Raw genomic sequence first — 18,667 nt, 5'->3', positions numbered from 1 at the left:
CATTTCATATCTTTTGTATTTGTTGAGTATAGGACTACAATTCTCTTATATATATATATATGTGAGAATCAATACAGGAAGATCACTAATTCATCTTCTACAAATCAACATATACGATGCCTTCTTCTTCTTCTTCTTCTTCTTCTTCTTCTTCTTAAATCGATTGTTATGGTTCCATTCTGTTTTGGTGTAAATCACCATTGTTAATCAGCTTAACAGTAGTAACCTCTACAAATTACATCAAATTTTGGAACAATAAGCACCAGTGGTCTAGTGGTAGAATAGTATTCTGCCACCGTACAGACCCAGGTTCGATTCTCGGCTGGTGCAATGTCATGAGAGCTGCGATGATGAAATGCACAATTGGGTGAGATTTGGGTCTCCACAATGTCTCTTAATCAAGACGATAAAATGTTGCATCTGAGTCAGACTCTTTTTTGTCTTTTTAAAATTATTAAATTAGTAGTAATAAGCTCGATATAAAGAGTTTATATCAGACGATAGAATATTAAGTTTTTTTTAAGTCTACAATAATTAGTTTTTGTTGATAATTTGTCTTCAATAATTAATTTTTGTTGATCACGTCTATAGAATTATCAAATGAGTAGTAATAAGCTTGATATGAAGAGTTCAATACAAAAGAAGAAGAAGAAAACATTGTAAACCGTAAGAAGAATCATAGAATATAACACACTTTGTTAACTAGTGTATGAAATGGTTTTAATTTACTGAAAGAGCATTCGCACCGTATGTTGATTGATTGATATTTAAATTAATAATACAATACCATATGACAAATATCCAAATAAGATATATATTACGTACTAATTTAAACACAATACTCTACAACGAGTAACAATCATATAATTATACGTATCCATTTAAATAAAAAGGAAACCTAAGTAAAAGGAAATACAATTAGCTTTCATACCAAGTGCTCTTGGAATTTGACTTTCCAGAATTGTATATGCTAAAGTGATTCATTTATTCAGGATTGAAAGGGTTATTATCTGAAAATGTCACTCAACTTTGAGAGTTTAATCTCGTAAAGTTTAATTTTCCATCAATAAATTTTTTTAATTTGTATCAAATTCACAAATAAATAAAATTAAAAAAAATTATTAAGAAATAATTACAGAAAAAATTTCAAATTAAATATTTATATTCTCAAAATCGAGCATATGTATCACAAAGATATTAAAAGGAGAGTGCTTATGTCTCATATGTTCAAGCTTCACCTAGAAGGCTAGAACTAGAATTAGACTTCAGTCCTATAAATTCTTATTAAGCTTTGAGATATGCTCTAGAGTTGTACTTCCTGGTTTTATTACTGCCTCACACTTCGTTTTGATGGTTGTTAAAAGTTAGTTTTTCATGATGTATCGTACTATATTGTTTTAATGACTGTAATGTTTAGATAGATTGTATTATTCTTCATTATTACGTAATTCCACGCATAAATAATTTGACTGATTTACTTAAAAGAGAAGATAAGGTACAAGGTAGAGATAGAAATAGGATAAATAATAAAATAAAATTATACATATATTAGTTACGTAAGTTTTAAATTGCAAAATCAAATATTAATTTGAAGTAAATTATTCAATTATTTTGAGTTGTTTTCAATTTCTTATACTATATAGGAGAAAATATATTTTGAGTTATGATACAGTTGGAGTATTAATTATTAGTACCCTCCTACTATCAATATTGATATGGAAAACTTGACTACACTCAAACTATTTACTTATCTTCTACACTCAATGTTACAAATAAATTTTTGCTTCTAAAAAAGTTTGTAAAACAAATTTCTCACAAGAAAAAGAACCTCTTTGTATGAGCATGGGTTAATAAAATAGATTGTAGATCCTTTTATTTTTGTCAAAATCAATGCATTCGAAACTGCAGATATTTTCAATAAACTGCAAATTAAAAACTTTAATGTAATTACTAGGTTAACTGAAATTTTATTTTAAATTATATCATATGAATGCTTGAAATGTAGGTTAAAATTTACCTGCATCACATTTTTATATCAAGTTAATACATGCATATCATGTGTAACTTATTGTTCATTCTACTCCATAAATCACATAATAACGAAAATTGCATTGGCTTGGTATAAACACCCGGTGCGGATAAGGTTTTTCCTTATACTTTTTATTGATATAATTAAGATGAATGAACAAGTTAAAGTTTTAAAGCAACAAGCACCAGTGGTCTAGTGGTAGAATAGTACCCTGCCACGGTACAGACCCGGGTTCGATTCCCGGCTGGTGCAATATTGTGAGTGCTGTGATGATATAAGCACAATTGGTGAGAGTTGGGTCTCCACCTTGGTCTTCTAAATTAGACATGAAATGTGTTGCATCTGAGCTTCTATTTTTTTTTAATTTACCTTGAAAAAATTCGTATACAAAAAAAAAAGGTATTATTTTCAGTATAATTAGATATCATTATCTTGAAAAGACTCTTATGCGAAAAAGAAGAAAATATAATTATGTGGGTTATATACACTTTGTTGACTAGTGTATGAAATGATTTTAATTGGTTGATTTTTTATACTAACAAATAAATAAAATATAATGGATGACCATTCAAACAATGTGTAATGATAGCAAGTTGTATGAGCTTTGCTATGGATTTGTAACGACTCATTTGGTAATTGATAAAACTAAGATGGCTACCAAACAAAAAAAAAACATGGCAAATAAAGAAATACTTTTTGCCTATAAACTAAAAGATACTCGAGCTCATCATAACCTTTTTTGTGATCACGCTCATCATAATCTTTCTTGAAAGTAGACGACAAGTTTGAAATCTTAACGCCAGCATAATCATTGAAAGAGTATCTTTTTTTTCGTCACATCGCATCAAGGTGACAGAATTCGAACCTATGGCCCTTGTACCCAAAACAGATGCGTGATTACATGTCTATATATGTGTATATCTTTCATGTATCTGTGCATGTCTATGCAATTAGTGTGCGACACACGGTAATATATACAATTTGTACACATGTTTTACATTATTATAGTAGTGTCTACCGCGATACATACGATATATACACATGATTTACATTATTATAGTAGTTCCATGATCATTTTAGCTCCAATTTAAAATAATTACCTTAAATTAAAAGATGATTCCATGGATATAAATGTATGTATATCTTTCATGTATCTGTGCATGTCTATCCAATTAGTGTATACACATGATATACATTATTATAGTAGCATCCACGATGATTTTAGCTCTAATTTGAACTCCAAATCAGCCCGAATCGATAGAAAATGCTATTTGCTTTCATTAAGTGACACTTAAGCACAACAGTATGTTGGAGAATGAAAAATTTCTATAGGTGAAATTCATTAAAGTATTGTACTGAGGTTTCAAACTTAATTTTACTAATGAAACTTTAATAATTTATATTGGAGTTATGTTATTAAAACTCAACTGATAAAACCATGACTGATTATGGAACATAGTTGAAATATATAGATAAGATCAAAACAATCCCATCAATGAAGAAATTCTTGGTCAAATTTTCATTCGAAAATTTGATCTTTGAAAAAAAGGAAAAGGGTTAAAATATCCCCAATTTTGGTTTATTATTTAACTTTATCCTCGCCGTTAAAATAAAGTTAAATTTACCCTTTTCGTTATTAATTTCATCATAATTGTCCCTCATTTAACGAAGTTCCCAAAATTGACCCTAATTATCTGAATTTTTTCAAAAAAATCCTATTTTTAATCCAATGCCCCAACCTTTTAGAGGATAAACCATTTCTCTTTTACCCATTCTCTCAAATTTTCATACAATCCATTAACTTCTCCTCCATTGTTCTTCATTTCTCCTTCCTCCATTGTTCTTTATTTTTAAATATATATTCAAAAGAATGATGGGATGCATTAATAAAGGATGGGAGGTTGTAAGTTGAAAAATCAGTAGTTGTTTGAAAAGGAAAAAGGGGATTGAAGACAGAGGCAACAACATAGCTGAAAGTTGGGAGATTTTGGGTATTAGATTTAATTAGTAGTTTTAAGTTTTTGCCTCAAAGATTCAATCTATGGTTCTTCATGTTTCAATGAGAATGATGTTGATAAATTCCAAAAGGGTATACGAATTAAGTGTGTGTTAGTAATTTTTGCCTCAAAAGATTCAATCTTTGGTTTTTTATACTTTGTTCTTCTTTATTAACTTTTGTCTCAAGAATTCCTTGATGAGTTATTAAAAAATTCATTAGGTTCAGATAGGGAGGGGCATACAGTAATATTATGAGGATTAAATTTTGAACTTAAAAGTTTAAAGATTTGTTCTTTAATGAGTGGGAATGGATAAATGGAAATGTATATATGGTATTGGGTTAATCGGGTTATTTCTTAAAGGGGTCAAAAATTGAAAATAAATTTTTTTTAAAAAAAATTGGGTAATTGGGACAATTTAGGTCAATTTTGGGGATTTCGTCAAATGAGGGGTAATTTTAACTTTATTTTAACAGGGAGAAATAAATTCAACTTTATTTTAACGACGAAGATAAAGTTAAATAATAAACAAAAATTGAGAGATATTTTTGACCCTTTTCCTTTGAAAAAATACATAGAAGGCCCCTAAACTTGTTCAATGAATAAAGCTGAATGTTGAAACTAGAGAAAAAGTAGATTAATAGAGAAACAAAGTTGTTTTTTTAGGAAAAATTACGTGAATTAATACATTTTTAAAAATAGTTACTGATTAGTGATACTTTTTGTTTATTATCATTTATTGCAATACTGTGATAAATCTGTAATATGTATTAAAAATAAATTATGTATGCAATATATTTGAATTATAATTGTTTTTGAAATATCTTATGTTTGTTTGGTAAAAAATTGTCACATTGTATTATAAGTGTATTAAAATGTGTGATAAACGCATTATTCATCATTAAAACTTGTATTATATGTGAATAATAAACTGTTCTTTGTAATATGTATTAAACTTGTATTATAAATTAATTAAAAGTGATCAAGTGAAAAAATGTTATTGCTATAAATGATAAATATTTTTTTATTATAGTATATTTATGTAAGTTTTTCTTTTTTTTATTTTATTTTGTGTGATATCATATGATATGTAAGAAAAATAAAGACTTTAGAAATTTATGGTCTAAATTAATTCTTAGATAATTGTATAGCGTAAGTCATTTTATTAAGGAACACTTATTGTACTAACTAAAAGATTATATTTATTTTTGTCAAGAACATTATGCCTCCAACTACTTCTCGAAAAAAACAAGGAAGAAGACAGGTTACTTTTACATAACGTACATGATAATAATATGTTTTGATTTCCCTTGAAAATTAATATGTGAAGTTAACTATTTAATTATACATCTGTTGCTACTTTGAGACCCTTACACCAAACACCATATCGAACTTTTGAAAAATAACACTGTCACCAAGCCAAAAAATTGAAGAACCAAAATCGAAGAACCTAATTAGTTTGGTTCGGTTCAGTTCGATTTTTTTATTTTTTGATATTTACGCTCACCCTAAGTGAATGACAGAATACCATAAAATATAAAATGTCACTCCAAAAATTTAATTCCCTACAAGCTCACTAAGAAGGTGTTTGACTTAGCTTAAAAATTGATTTTCAGGCCTTAACCGTGTTTGAATATTTTAGAAATAACTTGTTAAAAAAATTTAAAAATTAAAACTTTTATATTTTAACTTAAAAGTTATTTGAAGTTTGATTTTTTTTAAAAAAATATTTTTTTAAAAGCTAAATCAAATGGGTCCTTTTTTTCTTGAAAACTTATTGTGGACAAAATATTTTCTAAATTTTTTTAATCTAACTAAACATAAATTATTTTTATTTTTTTAAAGTAATTTAGCAAAATGTTCCATGTGAAAACATAAGAATTACGGTATTTTCATTTTCGTGTAGAACAAAAGATAAAAGGGAGGATGAAGACAAACATGACCCGAAAACCCGATTTGAACGTAACCGGTTGATTTCCTCTTCCACAAGATATCAGTTGCGACCAACAACATATACATATAAATCTATGGCAATGCAAATGCAATAATCCAAAGGTTTAATTGAATTAAGCAAATCAAAAGCAATGATGGAGGAAGAATTAAAGCACAAGATTCAAGAATTGCAGAAGCAATTAGGGAAGAAACAAATGTTTGAGGAAGCTGTATCCTCTATTAGATCGCTTCTTCTTCAATACTATCCTTCTGCTTCACCATCTCTTCGTAATTCGGTAACTTCCCTTTTCTGGGTTTTCCTTTTTATTACTCATTTATGTATTATGCACTTGTTCTTTCTTTTTCTTTTTTTTTTTTTAAAAAAAATGGTTTTTGGTTTACCCAGCTAATGAATTCCTCCAAAAGAAACCCAGAAAAGGAGAAATGTTGATTAGTCGTTTTCTTTTTGGATTTTCGCTTCTGCTGCTGGGAATTTTCATTTGTAAATTGAGTATACATAAGTTTGGATAGCTGTAAAAAAGTAAACTTGGTGCGAGTTTCACTTCTTTGGAGCTGAAATTTTGAGAAATGAGAATAGTTTGCTTTGAAAATAAATGAGATAATTGAGGAAATGTGTATGCCATAACAATTTTAAGTAATTGATTGTGTACATGGGCATTTTCGGAGCTGAATTATTGAGGATAGTTTGGTTGAGGACTGGAATATATGCCATAACAAATTAAACACATAATTGATAACCAAGTGAGTGGAAGGAGCTTCATTGAAACCCCTTCGAGAAACTACACGAAATGTATAGAGTTAAAACAACTTCTTATTTATATATAATAGATGACTGGATGTTGAATCCTCTTGGATTTTTCGTGTTGTTGCTTTTTTATGTTTTGCAACCACTTAGTAAAAATCTTGGTTCCGCCTATCCAAGCCTTGTTTATGGAATGTGGAGTACCGTTTTCTAGTGTTTGGTTGGACATAAACTTGGTCAAATGTAATATCAGCAGTTGCCGGGATGGGGGAATGTTGATTGGTGACACCTGATGACTTTATAATTAGCAAATAGTGGAAACAAGGTTTACATGGTGATGTGGAGCAGGATAAGAACGAATAGTGGTAGGTGCTTATGTGAGTTGTTTTTCTCAAATTGATGTGAAATGGTTTTGCTTCGACAGCTTAGTAATCAAACATTAGAAAGTGATATCACGTAGAAGGTTCTTTTTATGTAGAACATTCACCCTTGTGATAAGCTGGGCCTAAAAGATATAGATGATGAACTAGGTTGTTGATTTGAGTCTTATTTTTTAATTACAAAAAAACGAGATAGCTTATCTACAAAGACTATTCTGTGCTTTTTTTACTTTCCAATTGATTAAGCTAGCTCGTATACTATGACGCGGAGCCATTTTGTGGCCTTTATGCTGCGTGCAAAACCCCCTTGACATTAATAGGGACTTCTTCTTTCTAACTATTAGATAGTTTAGTTGCCAAAAAATATCACCATGAAATTAAACAATTGCTCTTTTTGAAAAGAGAATTCAAAATAGGTCAATCCACGAAAGGGAACTAGTCCACAACTCCATATATTCTTATTATTAATTAACTCATGAGCTAGCTTTTGGGGTTAAGTTAAGACTAGGTGTCATATCTTTGCATGGTATCATAGCCAGGTCCATCCCCGTTTGGACTCCCGGTCCACGCTTCAGTTGGGCCTGGGCGTGAAGGGGGGTGTTAGAGTTCTCACATTGGTTGGGGAATAGACTAGTGGTCTTCTTATATGAACTTGGACAATCCTCCCCTCATGAGTTAGCTTTTGGAGTTGAGTTAGGTTCAGGTGCCACATCTTTGCATATATGATTTAGTTTGCTTTATATCTATGCAAGTTTTTCTCATCACGAACTGGAGACGATGATTTGGAACAGGAACTGCACATAGGAATTGACAAGGCAGTATTAAGTCGTCGTTAAGTGCCTTTACTTACCTAAGACTTGTCAAAAAATGTTAAAAAGATTTTTCACAAGTAATTTTACTTGCATAGGAAGTTCTATTACTACTGAATAAATCTGAGTGATTCCAAATGCTTGCAGTTCTATTTGGTTGTATGTCGGGTTGCCACCATTTTAAAGACAAGATACACAATGCCTGGATTTTGGAATGCTGGGCTTGGGCTATTTATTGAGGCTGAGCACCTGGTGTCAGGATCGGCTGAGAAGAAACATTTGCAGAGTTGCATTACTCAGGCACGAGAGCAGTTAGCTGAAGTACAGAATGAATCTCAGAATACAACATCAACAGAAAATGACTCAACTAGAAGTACTCATATGACCTCTTTATGATTTTTCTCTTAATACATCGGTCATGTGCCCCCTATTGTTACAAGTATACCAACAAAAATGTTGCATGTTTTTTATATTTATCCTATTATTTTGATTCAGGATTCCTTTTTGAGGGGCATCTTACTGTTGACCCTGAGCCTGAGCAGCCTGCTTGGCTCGAACAATCTCATATTCTCACTGCTGCTGCGGCACTTCTTGGTGGTGAATCCTCTCAAGGTGATCCATCCAATGTTAACGATACGGAAGGTGCTCGCAATATACTCGAGCAGTTGGTTGCTAGACTAGATAATATAATACCAGAGGTATCTCTAGTTTTACTCTTTTCCTCGCATCAAACACAACTGTAGCCTGTAGTTTTCAGTCGTTTGAGAAGCAATATGTCAAGGCCAAAACAATTTAGCTTGAACTAAAGACGTTTCTAATTTGTTCTATTTAAGATTCTGGAAGACGGTCCTTCTGCCCCGAGACCACCACCTGCCAGTAAACAAGTTGTGGCAAACCTCCCAGTTAATACAGTCACAGATGAGTTGTTGAAGCAGCTTGGTGCAGATGCGGAGTGTGCAATTTGCAGGGAGGAGTTAGTTGTAGATGACAAGATGCAAGAGTTGCCCTGCAAGCATATGTTTCACCCTCCTTGCCTGAAGCCATGGCTGGTATGAAAGTGAAACTTTGTTGTACTTATCGTATTTTTGCCATTGTCATTTTGATTTTCCCCAATTTCATTTTGTTCCATACAATAACAACTTGTAAGTCTTCATACATTCTCACTATACGTTTAACAGGATGAGCACAACTCTTGTCCAATTTGTCGGCATGAATTGCTCACAGATGATCATCACTATGAGAGCTGGAAGGAGCGAGAAAAGGAGGCGGAGGAAGATAGGAAAGGGGCTGCTAATGCAGTTCGTGAGGGTGAATACATGTATGTATAATGCACAATACTCAAATGGATCGAAACTGCTGCGGAGGGGATTACCAAATTTCTTTTATATATTTAGGATAAAACTCTCTTTGGATTTGGAATGTGTATCAAAACTTTGCTGCTTTTGAATTACTAATCTGAGGTGCTTAAACATTCAAGAGCAACCCATAATATATATATATGGATTATTATACAGTAATGATTTTTCAGGATAATGAAGTGACTTTGAGGGCTATAATTAAAGGGGTTCAACATCTATTATAATTTATATAAAAAATAATAATTTTAATTATGTATAAACGAGATTCGAATGATCCTACGTAGCGATATACCAAGGGGCTTGTAAACATTTCATTTACCAGAATGTTGATACTCTGTGTCTTTCCTTTCAACATTTTTTTAATTTAGATTGATATTTTGGTCAAACGTAGTTAAGCAAAAATTTATGTAGCCGATTTAGGATGGAGGGCGATGAAATTGTATAATATTATTGGTCATACTTTGACGTCTGGATTTGGTCTTGGCATAGTTATTTGAAAACATTTATGAGAAATACTTGTGTTTTGTGTGGTAGGTGTGTAAATAAATATTTAGTTGGGCTTGATGTTTACGTTAAGCTAATTAAATTTTTGTATATGTTCTTGAGAGTTTGATTATAGTTAAATTTTTGTATATGTTCCTGAGAGTTTTATTATAGTTTTGAGATACTTTAAGTTTTTCTTCATTATAGTTTTGAGATACTTAAAGGCTCAAAAGTACTCCTAAACTATCGGAAACAATTCATATTTATCCTTAAACTATATTTCGGCTGAAATATATCCTTTCCGTCAAACTATTGGATCAAAAAGTACTCTTCTTATTAATAAAAGTTGTTCAAATGTCATGTGGATACATTGCATGTCACATAAGCACCAATAGATTCCACTGCCACATAGACTAATAATTTTCCTCTCGATACGATTTCACCCATTTCCCCATATTTTTCCCTCATTTCTCCATATTCCCCTAATAGCAGGTGCACGTAGGTTAGTTCCATGAATTTTTTAATCCCAAATAGCAAACATTCTAAAAAATTAACTTGTAACTAAATTTAAACATGACAACTTTATTTAATTTCGCTTTCTTGACATTAAATAAATTTAAAGTAATTAATTAGTGTTGGTACACAAAATGGCATGATCATAGATGAGTAGATTTGTCATCACCAAAGCTTACAATTCTAGAAAAAAAACAATAGAACATAAAAAGGAATTCAATTACGCTTCCTGCTGTTTCAATCCGACACTGCACTGCTATTAGAGGAAATATTAGGGGAAAATTATTAGTGTACGTGGCAGTGGAACTCTATTTATATTGTAGCATGCAATGTGGAATTTATATGGTATCGTTAATAAAAAGGGTACTTTGACCCAATAGTTTGACGAAAAAGATAAATTTGAGCCGAAATATAATTTAAGGGCAAATATGAGCTATTTTCAATCATTTCAGAGTATTTTTTTTTATCCTTTTTCAATTCAATAATATTACTCCTAATATTTATTGCTTTTTAAGGTTTGTCAAGTCAATAATAGACAATTATTGTTGAAGAGAGAGAGTACATGTTATTGATGAATGGTGAGAGATGTTTTGTGAAACCAGTCGAGATGTATGCAAATTGATGCGGACACCATAATTGTCATTTTTCTTTAAAAAGGTAAAAACAAGAATCTTGAGCTCAAACTCGTGTAATTTAAATTTTGAATTAATTTGCTTTTATTTCTGAATATACATCTCAAAATAGATATTGATTAATTAAATGAGAAGTTTCGAGTGTTGTGGATACATGAATTTGGTGGTGCCTGCCTGCAAGCTGCCCTAAATGCAATTGGTAAAATACAGCCATTTGGTATCAATAAGTGCAATGCATTGAAACAGAGTAAAACTTGCCAATGCATAATGGTAATGAACCATCACCATCTTTTGTGGTCATTCCCCTCCCTCCCCCACACAATTATTAGATTATTATAATTTTTTCTATTTTAATTTTTAATTTTCACTCGATACGTTTAAAAATATTATGAATATTTTAAAATATTTGACATATTTTTAATTTACCATTATAAAATTTAAAAGTACTTTTTTTAACATTATCAATTGAAACGGAAGGAAATAACAAAATACTCCATCGGTTTCAAAAAGAAAGACCAATTTTCTTTTTAGTCTGTTTCACAAAAAATGACCTATTTTTTTTTTGTAAACTTTAACATTAACTTTTTATGAGATATATTTAAAACCACAAAATTATACGATATTTTAATAGATTGGACATAGTTTTAATTTTAAAATCACAAAATAATTTTTTTTTAAAAAAAATTGTTCCAAATCAAACTAGATTTTTTTTTTTAAACGGCGGAAGTAATAAAGTTGACAGTACATTGGGTGTACCTTGTTCACATGGAGGGGATTGATTTTGCGTTTCCCTTATTGGTTACAAGTTGTCATTCACAGCCATAACCAAAGTTAATAATAAAGCTAGTATTTACTTTCTACTTTGCAGCTCTACACTCTAGGACATGGTCCTGGTCCTACCCACCACTTATAACAGACAATGACCTTACATTTTTGGGCTTCAACGGTTGAGAAAAGAGGTAAAAAGTGTACCTTTCGAGATTTAAATTACATGAATATAGTTCGATATAGTAAATTTTCGTTATTTATGAGGATTGTGAAAATATTATACATAGCTATAATTGAAAAGAATTACGTTAGTGCAAATCTCTCCTACCCGTCCCCCTTCTTTCCTTCTCTCGTTCATCTCTCTCATTTCTCGCTCGTTCTCCTCTTTATCTCTTGCATGAATAGAATTTCAATAAGCAACAAAAGACTCGAGGGTTGATTAGATGAGATATTACTGGAAAAAAATTAGGCGAGAGATAGTGGAGATTTATCTTCTTCCTCTTTGCTTTCATACTTAAACTTTTACTACGCTTGAAAAGGAGAGAGATACAATATTCGATCGTATTTTGGAAGAGTATACATCACATGATATAAATGTTTGACAAGGATAAATTCAGTTGAATATATTAGTACAAATCTTTAGTCAGATTTAAATACACACAAATATATTAATACAAAGTGAATATACAAGGAAAATACACTTGATATAAACAGGATTGTTTCGATCATAAGGTCACTAAAACAATTGACTAGGCCACAATATTTTTTGAGCCCCAAATTCTTATGTATTGATAATTTTGCAAATAGTTTTTAAATAGAAAATATTATAATTTTTGCTTCATTTAATATAGAGATTGTTGTAATAATTAAGAAATAATGTTTAGTTAATTGTAGCGAAGATTGACCGGATCGAGTTGTATTGATACTAACTAAGAAATAATGTTTAGTTATTTGAACAAATTGAATTATGACTTCATTATAGAATTATACTAGATATGTTATAATTATTCAATTTACATATATCAACTAAAAAAAGGATTTGTTTATGAAGTTTTACTATTGGCTCTCAAATTGAGACCGTGCTACATACACTTATATTGGTACAAATTAATTGCAACAATTGTATTTGTGATACAATCATTGGGAAAAGACATAAATTCTCTCTTAAATTTATTTCGAAAAGTCAGTTACACGTTTAAACTATTATATTGACCTATTATATACCTGTACCATTCAAAAGTGAATTTTCTAACCCCTAAAACTGATGTGAAAAAATAAAACAAAAATAAAAAATAGGCTCATTAGTTTGGAAAAAAAGTAAAATAAATAAATAATAATCCTTCTTTTCTACCCCAACCACCACACCTCTTCTTCTTCACACCCCACCCATTGTCTTCTTCTTCTTCATTCTTTATTTTATCACACTTTTTTTATCACAATCTAAAAGCACATTTTTTTTATTCGCAATTAGCTTAATTTTCATAGATTTGTTAGTGAATAATTGTATTTTATCTAGAAAAATTGCGATTGATTGTTATATTTTTCATTTTTTATACGTTATTTGGTTGTTAATCAATTTTTGGGTTTAGTGGTGATTGGAATTTTATGTGTTTGGTGGTGATGGATGGTGGGTGACAAAAATTAAAATAGGTATAGAAGGTGGTGAAGAAGAAAAAATCAATATTGATAAAGGTGGTGGTGATATTTGGTGTTGGGTGACAAAGAAGAAGAAGAATTGAAGGCGATAGCGGTGGTGAAGAACATAACAATAGTGAAGGTGGGTTCATATATGATTTTACGATGAAATGAGAATTGAAAATAGATAAGATTTAGTGATGAAGAAAATATAATTATTAAAGATTTAAAATAATCAATTTGGGATTAATTAGAGTAAAATATAATTAATAAAAGAAAAGTTAATTAATAAAGAAAATAAAATAAAAATAAAAATAATTTATGACATGGCACTTTCGTAACTGATGTGGCAGCGAGTGTAATACACCACATATTGTGAGAGTGGTGTTACACGTTTTAGGGTGGTAATAAATTTACTTTTGAATAGTATAGGTGTGTAATAAGTTACTATGATAATTTAAGCGTATAACTGACTTTCCGATATAAATTTAAAGAGAAATTTATGTTTTTTCCCTACAATTTGATACAAGAAATATAACATGTATCCATTATCTTCTCGTCTCTCTTTCAAATCTCGATTGTCCCTTCCTTTCTATTCACCATGATTTTTACGCAAGGACCTCCATTTTAAATTAGTTATTATTTTTTGCTTCAGACTAAATCATATAATTTTATAAACTAATATTTTCGAATATTTTTTAATCATATGCTTGACTTATTAGCAGACTCTGTTCAAGTTCCAAGCTTGAAAGACAAGCTAAGCATTGTATTACAATTTTCTAGTCCAAATCTAGAAACCACAACAGGTGGCTGTCGATTGTCATTAATATTCTAAAAGCACACACATGTTTTAGACGAAAATATAATTGTACAACATTGATTTATAGAAATTTGAGATTTTATTTCAACTGAGTATCTATATGAATATGACAATACTATTTGACTTAGAGGCGTCGAGCTAGCAAATTTATAAAATATTAAAATGAGTTAAGTTAATAAATGAATGAAATTGCTATATCATTAAATCTTATTAGATTGAAGTGATATAAATATCGAGATATAACTTAATTTGATCAAATTTTTTATTAAATTTTAAATTCAACGATTGAATTTTCTTTGTATTTTATTTGAATACCTAATAAAATTATTTTTATATTATTATTTAAAAGGGAAAAATGCTCAAATATGCTATTGAACTTTCAGAAAGGCTCATTTATATCATCGGTTAAAAGTTTGGCTCATTTGTTTTATTACCGTTAAATAAAAAACTCATTCCATGCCATTTTTTTGTATAGGTGTTTGCAAAATCATTTTTGACACGTGACCAACTATAACTCGGCCACGTCATCAATTTTCTAATTAAAACAAAAAAAATTATTTTTTATTCAGAATTTTGATTTTTTTATTAAAAAATTAATGATGTGGCCAATTATAATTCGATCACGTCATCAATTTTTTTAATTAAAAAATCAAAAAATAATAATTTATTTTTTTAATTAAAAAAATTGATGACGTGATCGAATCATAATTGGTTATGTGTCAAAAATAATTTTACAAAACTATTGTTAAAAAATAATGGAATGATAAGCCTTTTTTTTTTATAAATAATAACATAAATAAACCAAACTTTTAACTGATAACGTAAATAAATTTATTTTTAAAAGTTCAATGATATGTTTAAGCTTTTTTCCCTTTAAAAAAAATATATAGAAAGACTTCTCGTGAATCAATACGAGTTGCATATCCACACATTGTTGTTTTAAGTGATTTTGTCATGTGCAATGTTGGAACTATCTATATGTCATATGCATATCAATTTACGTTTAGACATTGATCAGGTACAAATTTAAAATTAAAGAATAATTAAAAAAGAATGAGACAATTTTTTGAAATGAACTAAGAAAATTATCGTAAGACAATAATTTAAAACGAAAAAAGTATTAATTTAAAATTATCATAAAAGCTTCAAAATTTCAAATTCTGAATTCATATCAACTTTGAACTCAACTTATGAAAATAAAAAAAATCCAATTGAAAAATATTTTCCTAAACCTAATAATATAAATTTAAATTTAACTTTATTTTATATTTGATCTTTTCAGTATTCCATCCGTGGTGAAGTTTTACGGGGTCCCCCACCCACGTGGATATCATTGTCAGCAAACCATGTCACGTGGACAGGTGGGCCCATTTTCCCAATTTAATTGATATTCAGAGAATTCACCCACAACCAAAAATAAAATAAAAATAAAATAAATTGGAACTTATTATTTTATCTCTAAAGTCTACAGAATTCCCCCACAAATCGGGCTTCAACATTCAATATTAAAGTTGCAGAGATATACACACTTTTACTTCTAATTTATTTTAAAAACAAATATGATATTTTATATTTTTAAAAGAATTTTTTTTCTGAAAAAATAATATAATGAAATTTGTATGAGGTTAAAGATGTATGTGATGAGTGTCCTGACTCGTTAGATACAAATATTACTTACTAATAGTAATCAAATATGTTTTTAAATGCAAGTAAAAAATGAAATAAGCAAAATAGCTATTGGGATATTCAGGCAAAACGAAGCTTATTTCAAACCTCAAGCTATAATATAACATCAAATAAGAATCAATAAGAATAATGATAGAATAAATATATATATCTTTTTATCTGTGATTAAATGTTTCGAGTATAAATATAAAATCGTCTATATTAAAAAATATCTTATTCAATATGAAACTTTTTCATATAAATCTAATGACATCTATAACCAATTCAATAATTCTATTTAAACACCTAATGAAATATTTATAAAATCAGTTTTAATAATTAAATATTCTTTTTTTGGCTTTTGATGCTTGCGAGTTATTTTCTATTACCTACCCCAAATAGACGCTCATATTTTTCTTTCAACATACTTGGTGTTGACTGTTTGGGGGTATTTGGTAGGCAGATAAGATTCAACTTATTTGATATGTATTAATTTTCAACAAGTTAATTTAAGTATAAAACAATACAATACAATATTTAATTGACAATTTTAAAATTTTTTATAACTAATAAATATATACAACACAGGATATATATTAATAGAATAGAATGTGGAATAATTAATATTTTTTGAATAACTAATATGTTGTAAAGAAAGCTCAGAATATAAGAAGAAAAAGACAAGAAGTATAAGATAGAGGAGATAATTTTCTTATTCAAGTATATCATACAATGGTGAATGATATCTCTATTTATAGTGTTGAGATATCATAGTCAAAGGTCACCTTGAAATTTACATAGTTATCATCAAGGTTCATATCACCTTGATATCTTATCACATTGGAAACACTAATACATGAATCCAATTAATTGTTGGATAACTCTAATGGATCATCCACATATACAATGGATTTACAACACTCCCCCTTGGATATCCATAGATTATGTGCCTCGTTAAAACCTTACTAGGAAAAACCTAATGGGAAAAAGCCTAATGAAGGAAAAAGAGTACACATATCTCATAATACGCTTTGAATGTTGCCTCGTTAAAAACCTTACCAGGAAAACCCAACTTGGGACAAAACCATAGTTAAGGAAAAGAGTACAACGCGTATTTCACTCCCCCTGATGAAAAATTTACTTGATATCTCGGAGACGGTGCATTCCAATCTTGTATCTCAACTTCTCAAACGTTGATGTTGGCAATGCCTTAGTGAATAAATCAGCAAGATTATCACTTGAACGAATTTGTTGAACTTCCATCTCACCATTTTGTTGAAGATCATGCGTGAAAAAGAACTTTGGTGAGATATGCTTTGTCCGGTCTCCTTTGATGTATCCCCCTTTCAATTGAGCTATACATGCAGCATTATCTTCGTACATTGTGGTTGGTATATTCTTTTTCAAAGAAAAACCACACATTTCCTGAATATGATGGGTCATTGATCTCAACCAGACGCACTCTCGACTTGCTTCATGGATGGCTATTATTTCTGCATGATTTGAAGAAGTAGCTACCAACGTTTGCTTCATTGATCGCCAAGATATTGCCGTGTCTCCACATGTAAACAAATAGCCTGTTTGTGATCGAGCTTTATGCGGATCTGATAAATACCCTGCATCTGCGTAACCAATCAGTTCTGATTTGGATTCATTGGAATAGAATAAACCCATGTCCATGGTCCCTCGAACATATCTAAGTATGTGTTTAACACCATTCCAATGTCTTTTTGTTGGGGAGGAACTGAATCTTGCCAGTAGACTTGCTGCAAAACAGATATCTGGTCGAGTATTGTTAGCAAGGTACATTAGTGCCCCGATCGCACTAAGATAAGGAGTTTCATCACCAAGAAGCTCTTCATCATTCTCTTGAGGTCGAAATGGATCTGTATTGATGTCAAGCGATCTTACCACCATTGGAGTACTCAATGGATGTGAGTTATCCATGTAAAAACGCTTTAGTATCTTTTCTGTGTACGTTGATTGATCAACAAGTATTCCATTTGACAAATTCTCAATCTGTAGACCAAGACAAAATTTTTTCTTGCCGAGATCTTTCATTTCAAATTCTTTTTGCAGACACTCAACAGCTTCTAAAAGCTCTTTACGAGTGCCAATGATGTTCAAATCATCAACATACACAGCTATTATTACAAATTCAGACCCCGACCGTTTAATGAAAATGCAGGGACAAATCGGGTCATTTTTGTACCCTTTCTTTAACAAATATTCACTTAGACGATTGTACCACATCCTTCCTAATTGTTTCAATCCATACAGAGACTTATGAAGCTTTATTGAACAAGTTTCTCTTGAATCTTTGTATGCTTCAGGCACTTTGAATGCTTCAGGAATTTTCATGAAAATGTTGTAGTCCAATGAGCCATATAGATAGGCTGTGACAACGTCCATTAGACGCATTTCAAGTTTTTCATGAACTGCCAGATTTATGAGATATCTGAAGGTGATTGCATCTACCACTGGAGAATATGTCTCCATATAATCAATGCCAGGTCTCTGAGAAAAACCTTGAGCAACGAGTCGGGCCTTATATCTCATGACTTCACCTTTCTCATTTCTTTTTCGTACAAAAACCCATTTGTATCCCCTGGCTTGATACCTTCAGGTGTTCGGATTATCGGTCCAAAAACTTCACATTTTTCTAGTGAAGCCAATTCAGCTTGAATTGCATCCTTCCATTTTGGCCAATCATTTCTCTGTCTACATTCGTGAACAGATTTTGGCTCAAAATCTTCATCTTGTTGCATTATTTCAATAGCAACATTATAGACAAATATGTTGTTAATCACAATATTATTTCGGTTCCACAACTTTCTCGTCGAGACATAATTCATTGAAATTTCATTATTTTCAGAAGTTCGA

At 30.3% G+C, this 18,667-nt stretch overlaps 1 protein-coding gene and 1 non-coding gene across 2 annotated transcripts; both read left to right on the top strand.

The window, feature by feature from the left end:
• Positions 1-2,210: 2,210 nt before the first annotated feature.
• On the top strand, positions 2,211-2,281 carry TRNAG-GCC (transfer RNA glycine (anticodon GCC)). Its single transcript has one exon. It is a non-coding gene; the product is annotated as a tRNA-Gly (tRNA).
• Positions 2,282-5,928: 3,647 nt separating this feature from the next.
• Positions 5,929-9,443, top strand: LOC101267630 (E3 ubiquitin-protein ligase AIP2). Its single transcript, XM_004245159.5, has 5 exons — positions 5,929-6,254; positions 8,058-8,283; positions 8,406-8,608; positions 8,744-8,959; positions 9,089-9,443. Exons 1-5 carry the CDS (start codon positions 6,111-6,113, stop codon positions 9,236-9,238), a joined length of 939 nt encoding a protein of 312 aa, XP_004245207.2. The 5' UTR covers positions 5,929-6,110; the 3' UTR covers positions 9,239-9,443.
• Positions 9,444-18,667: the final 9,224 nt, after the last annotated feature.

Source organism: Solanum lycopersicum, chromosome 8 (genome assembly GCF_036512215.1).
Source record: "Solanum lycopersicum chromosome 8, SLM_r2.1".
Classification (NCBI taxonomy): Eukaryota; Viridiplantae; Streptophyta; class Magnoliopsida; order Solanales; family Solanaceae; genus Solanum; species Solanum lycopersicum.
The sequence above is the reverse complement of the archived record's forward strand: the minus strand, read 5'-3'. Positions and strand labels throughout refer to the sequence as shown.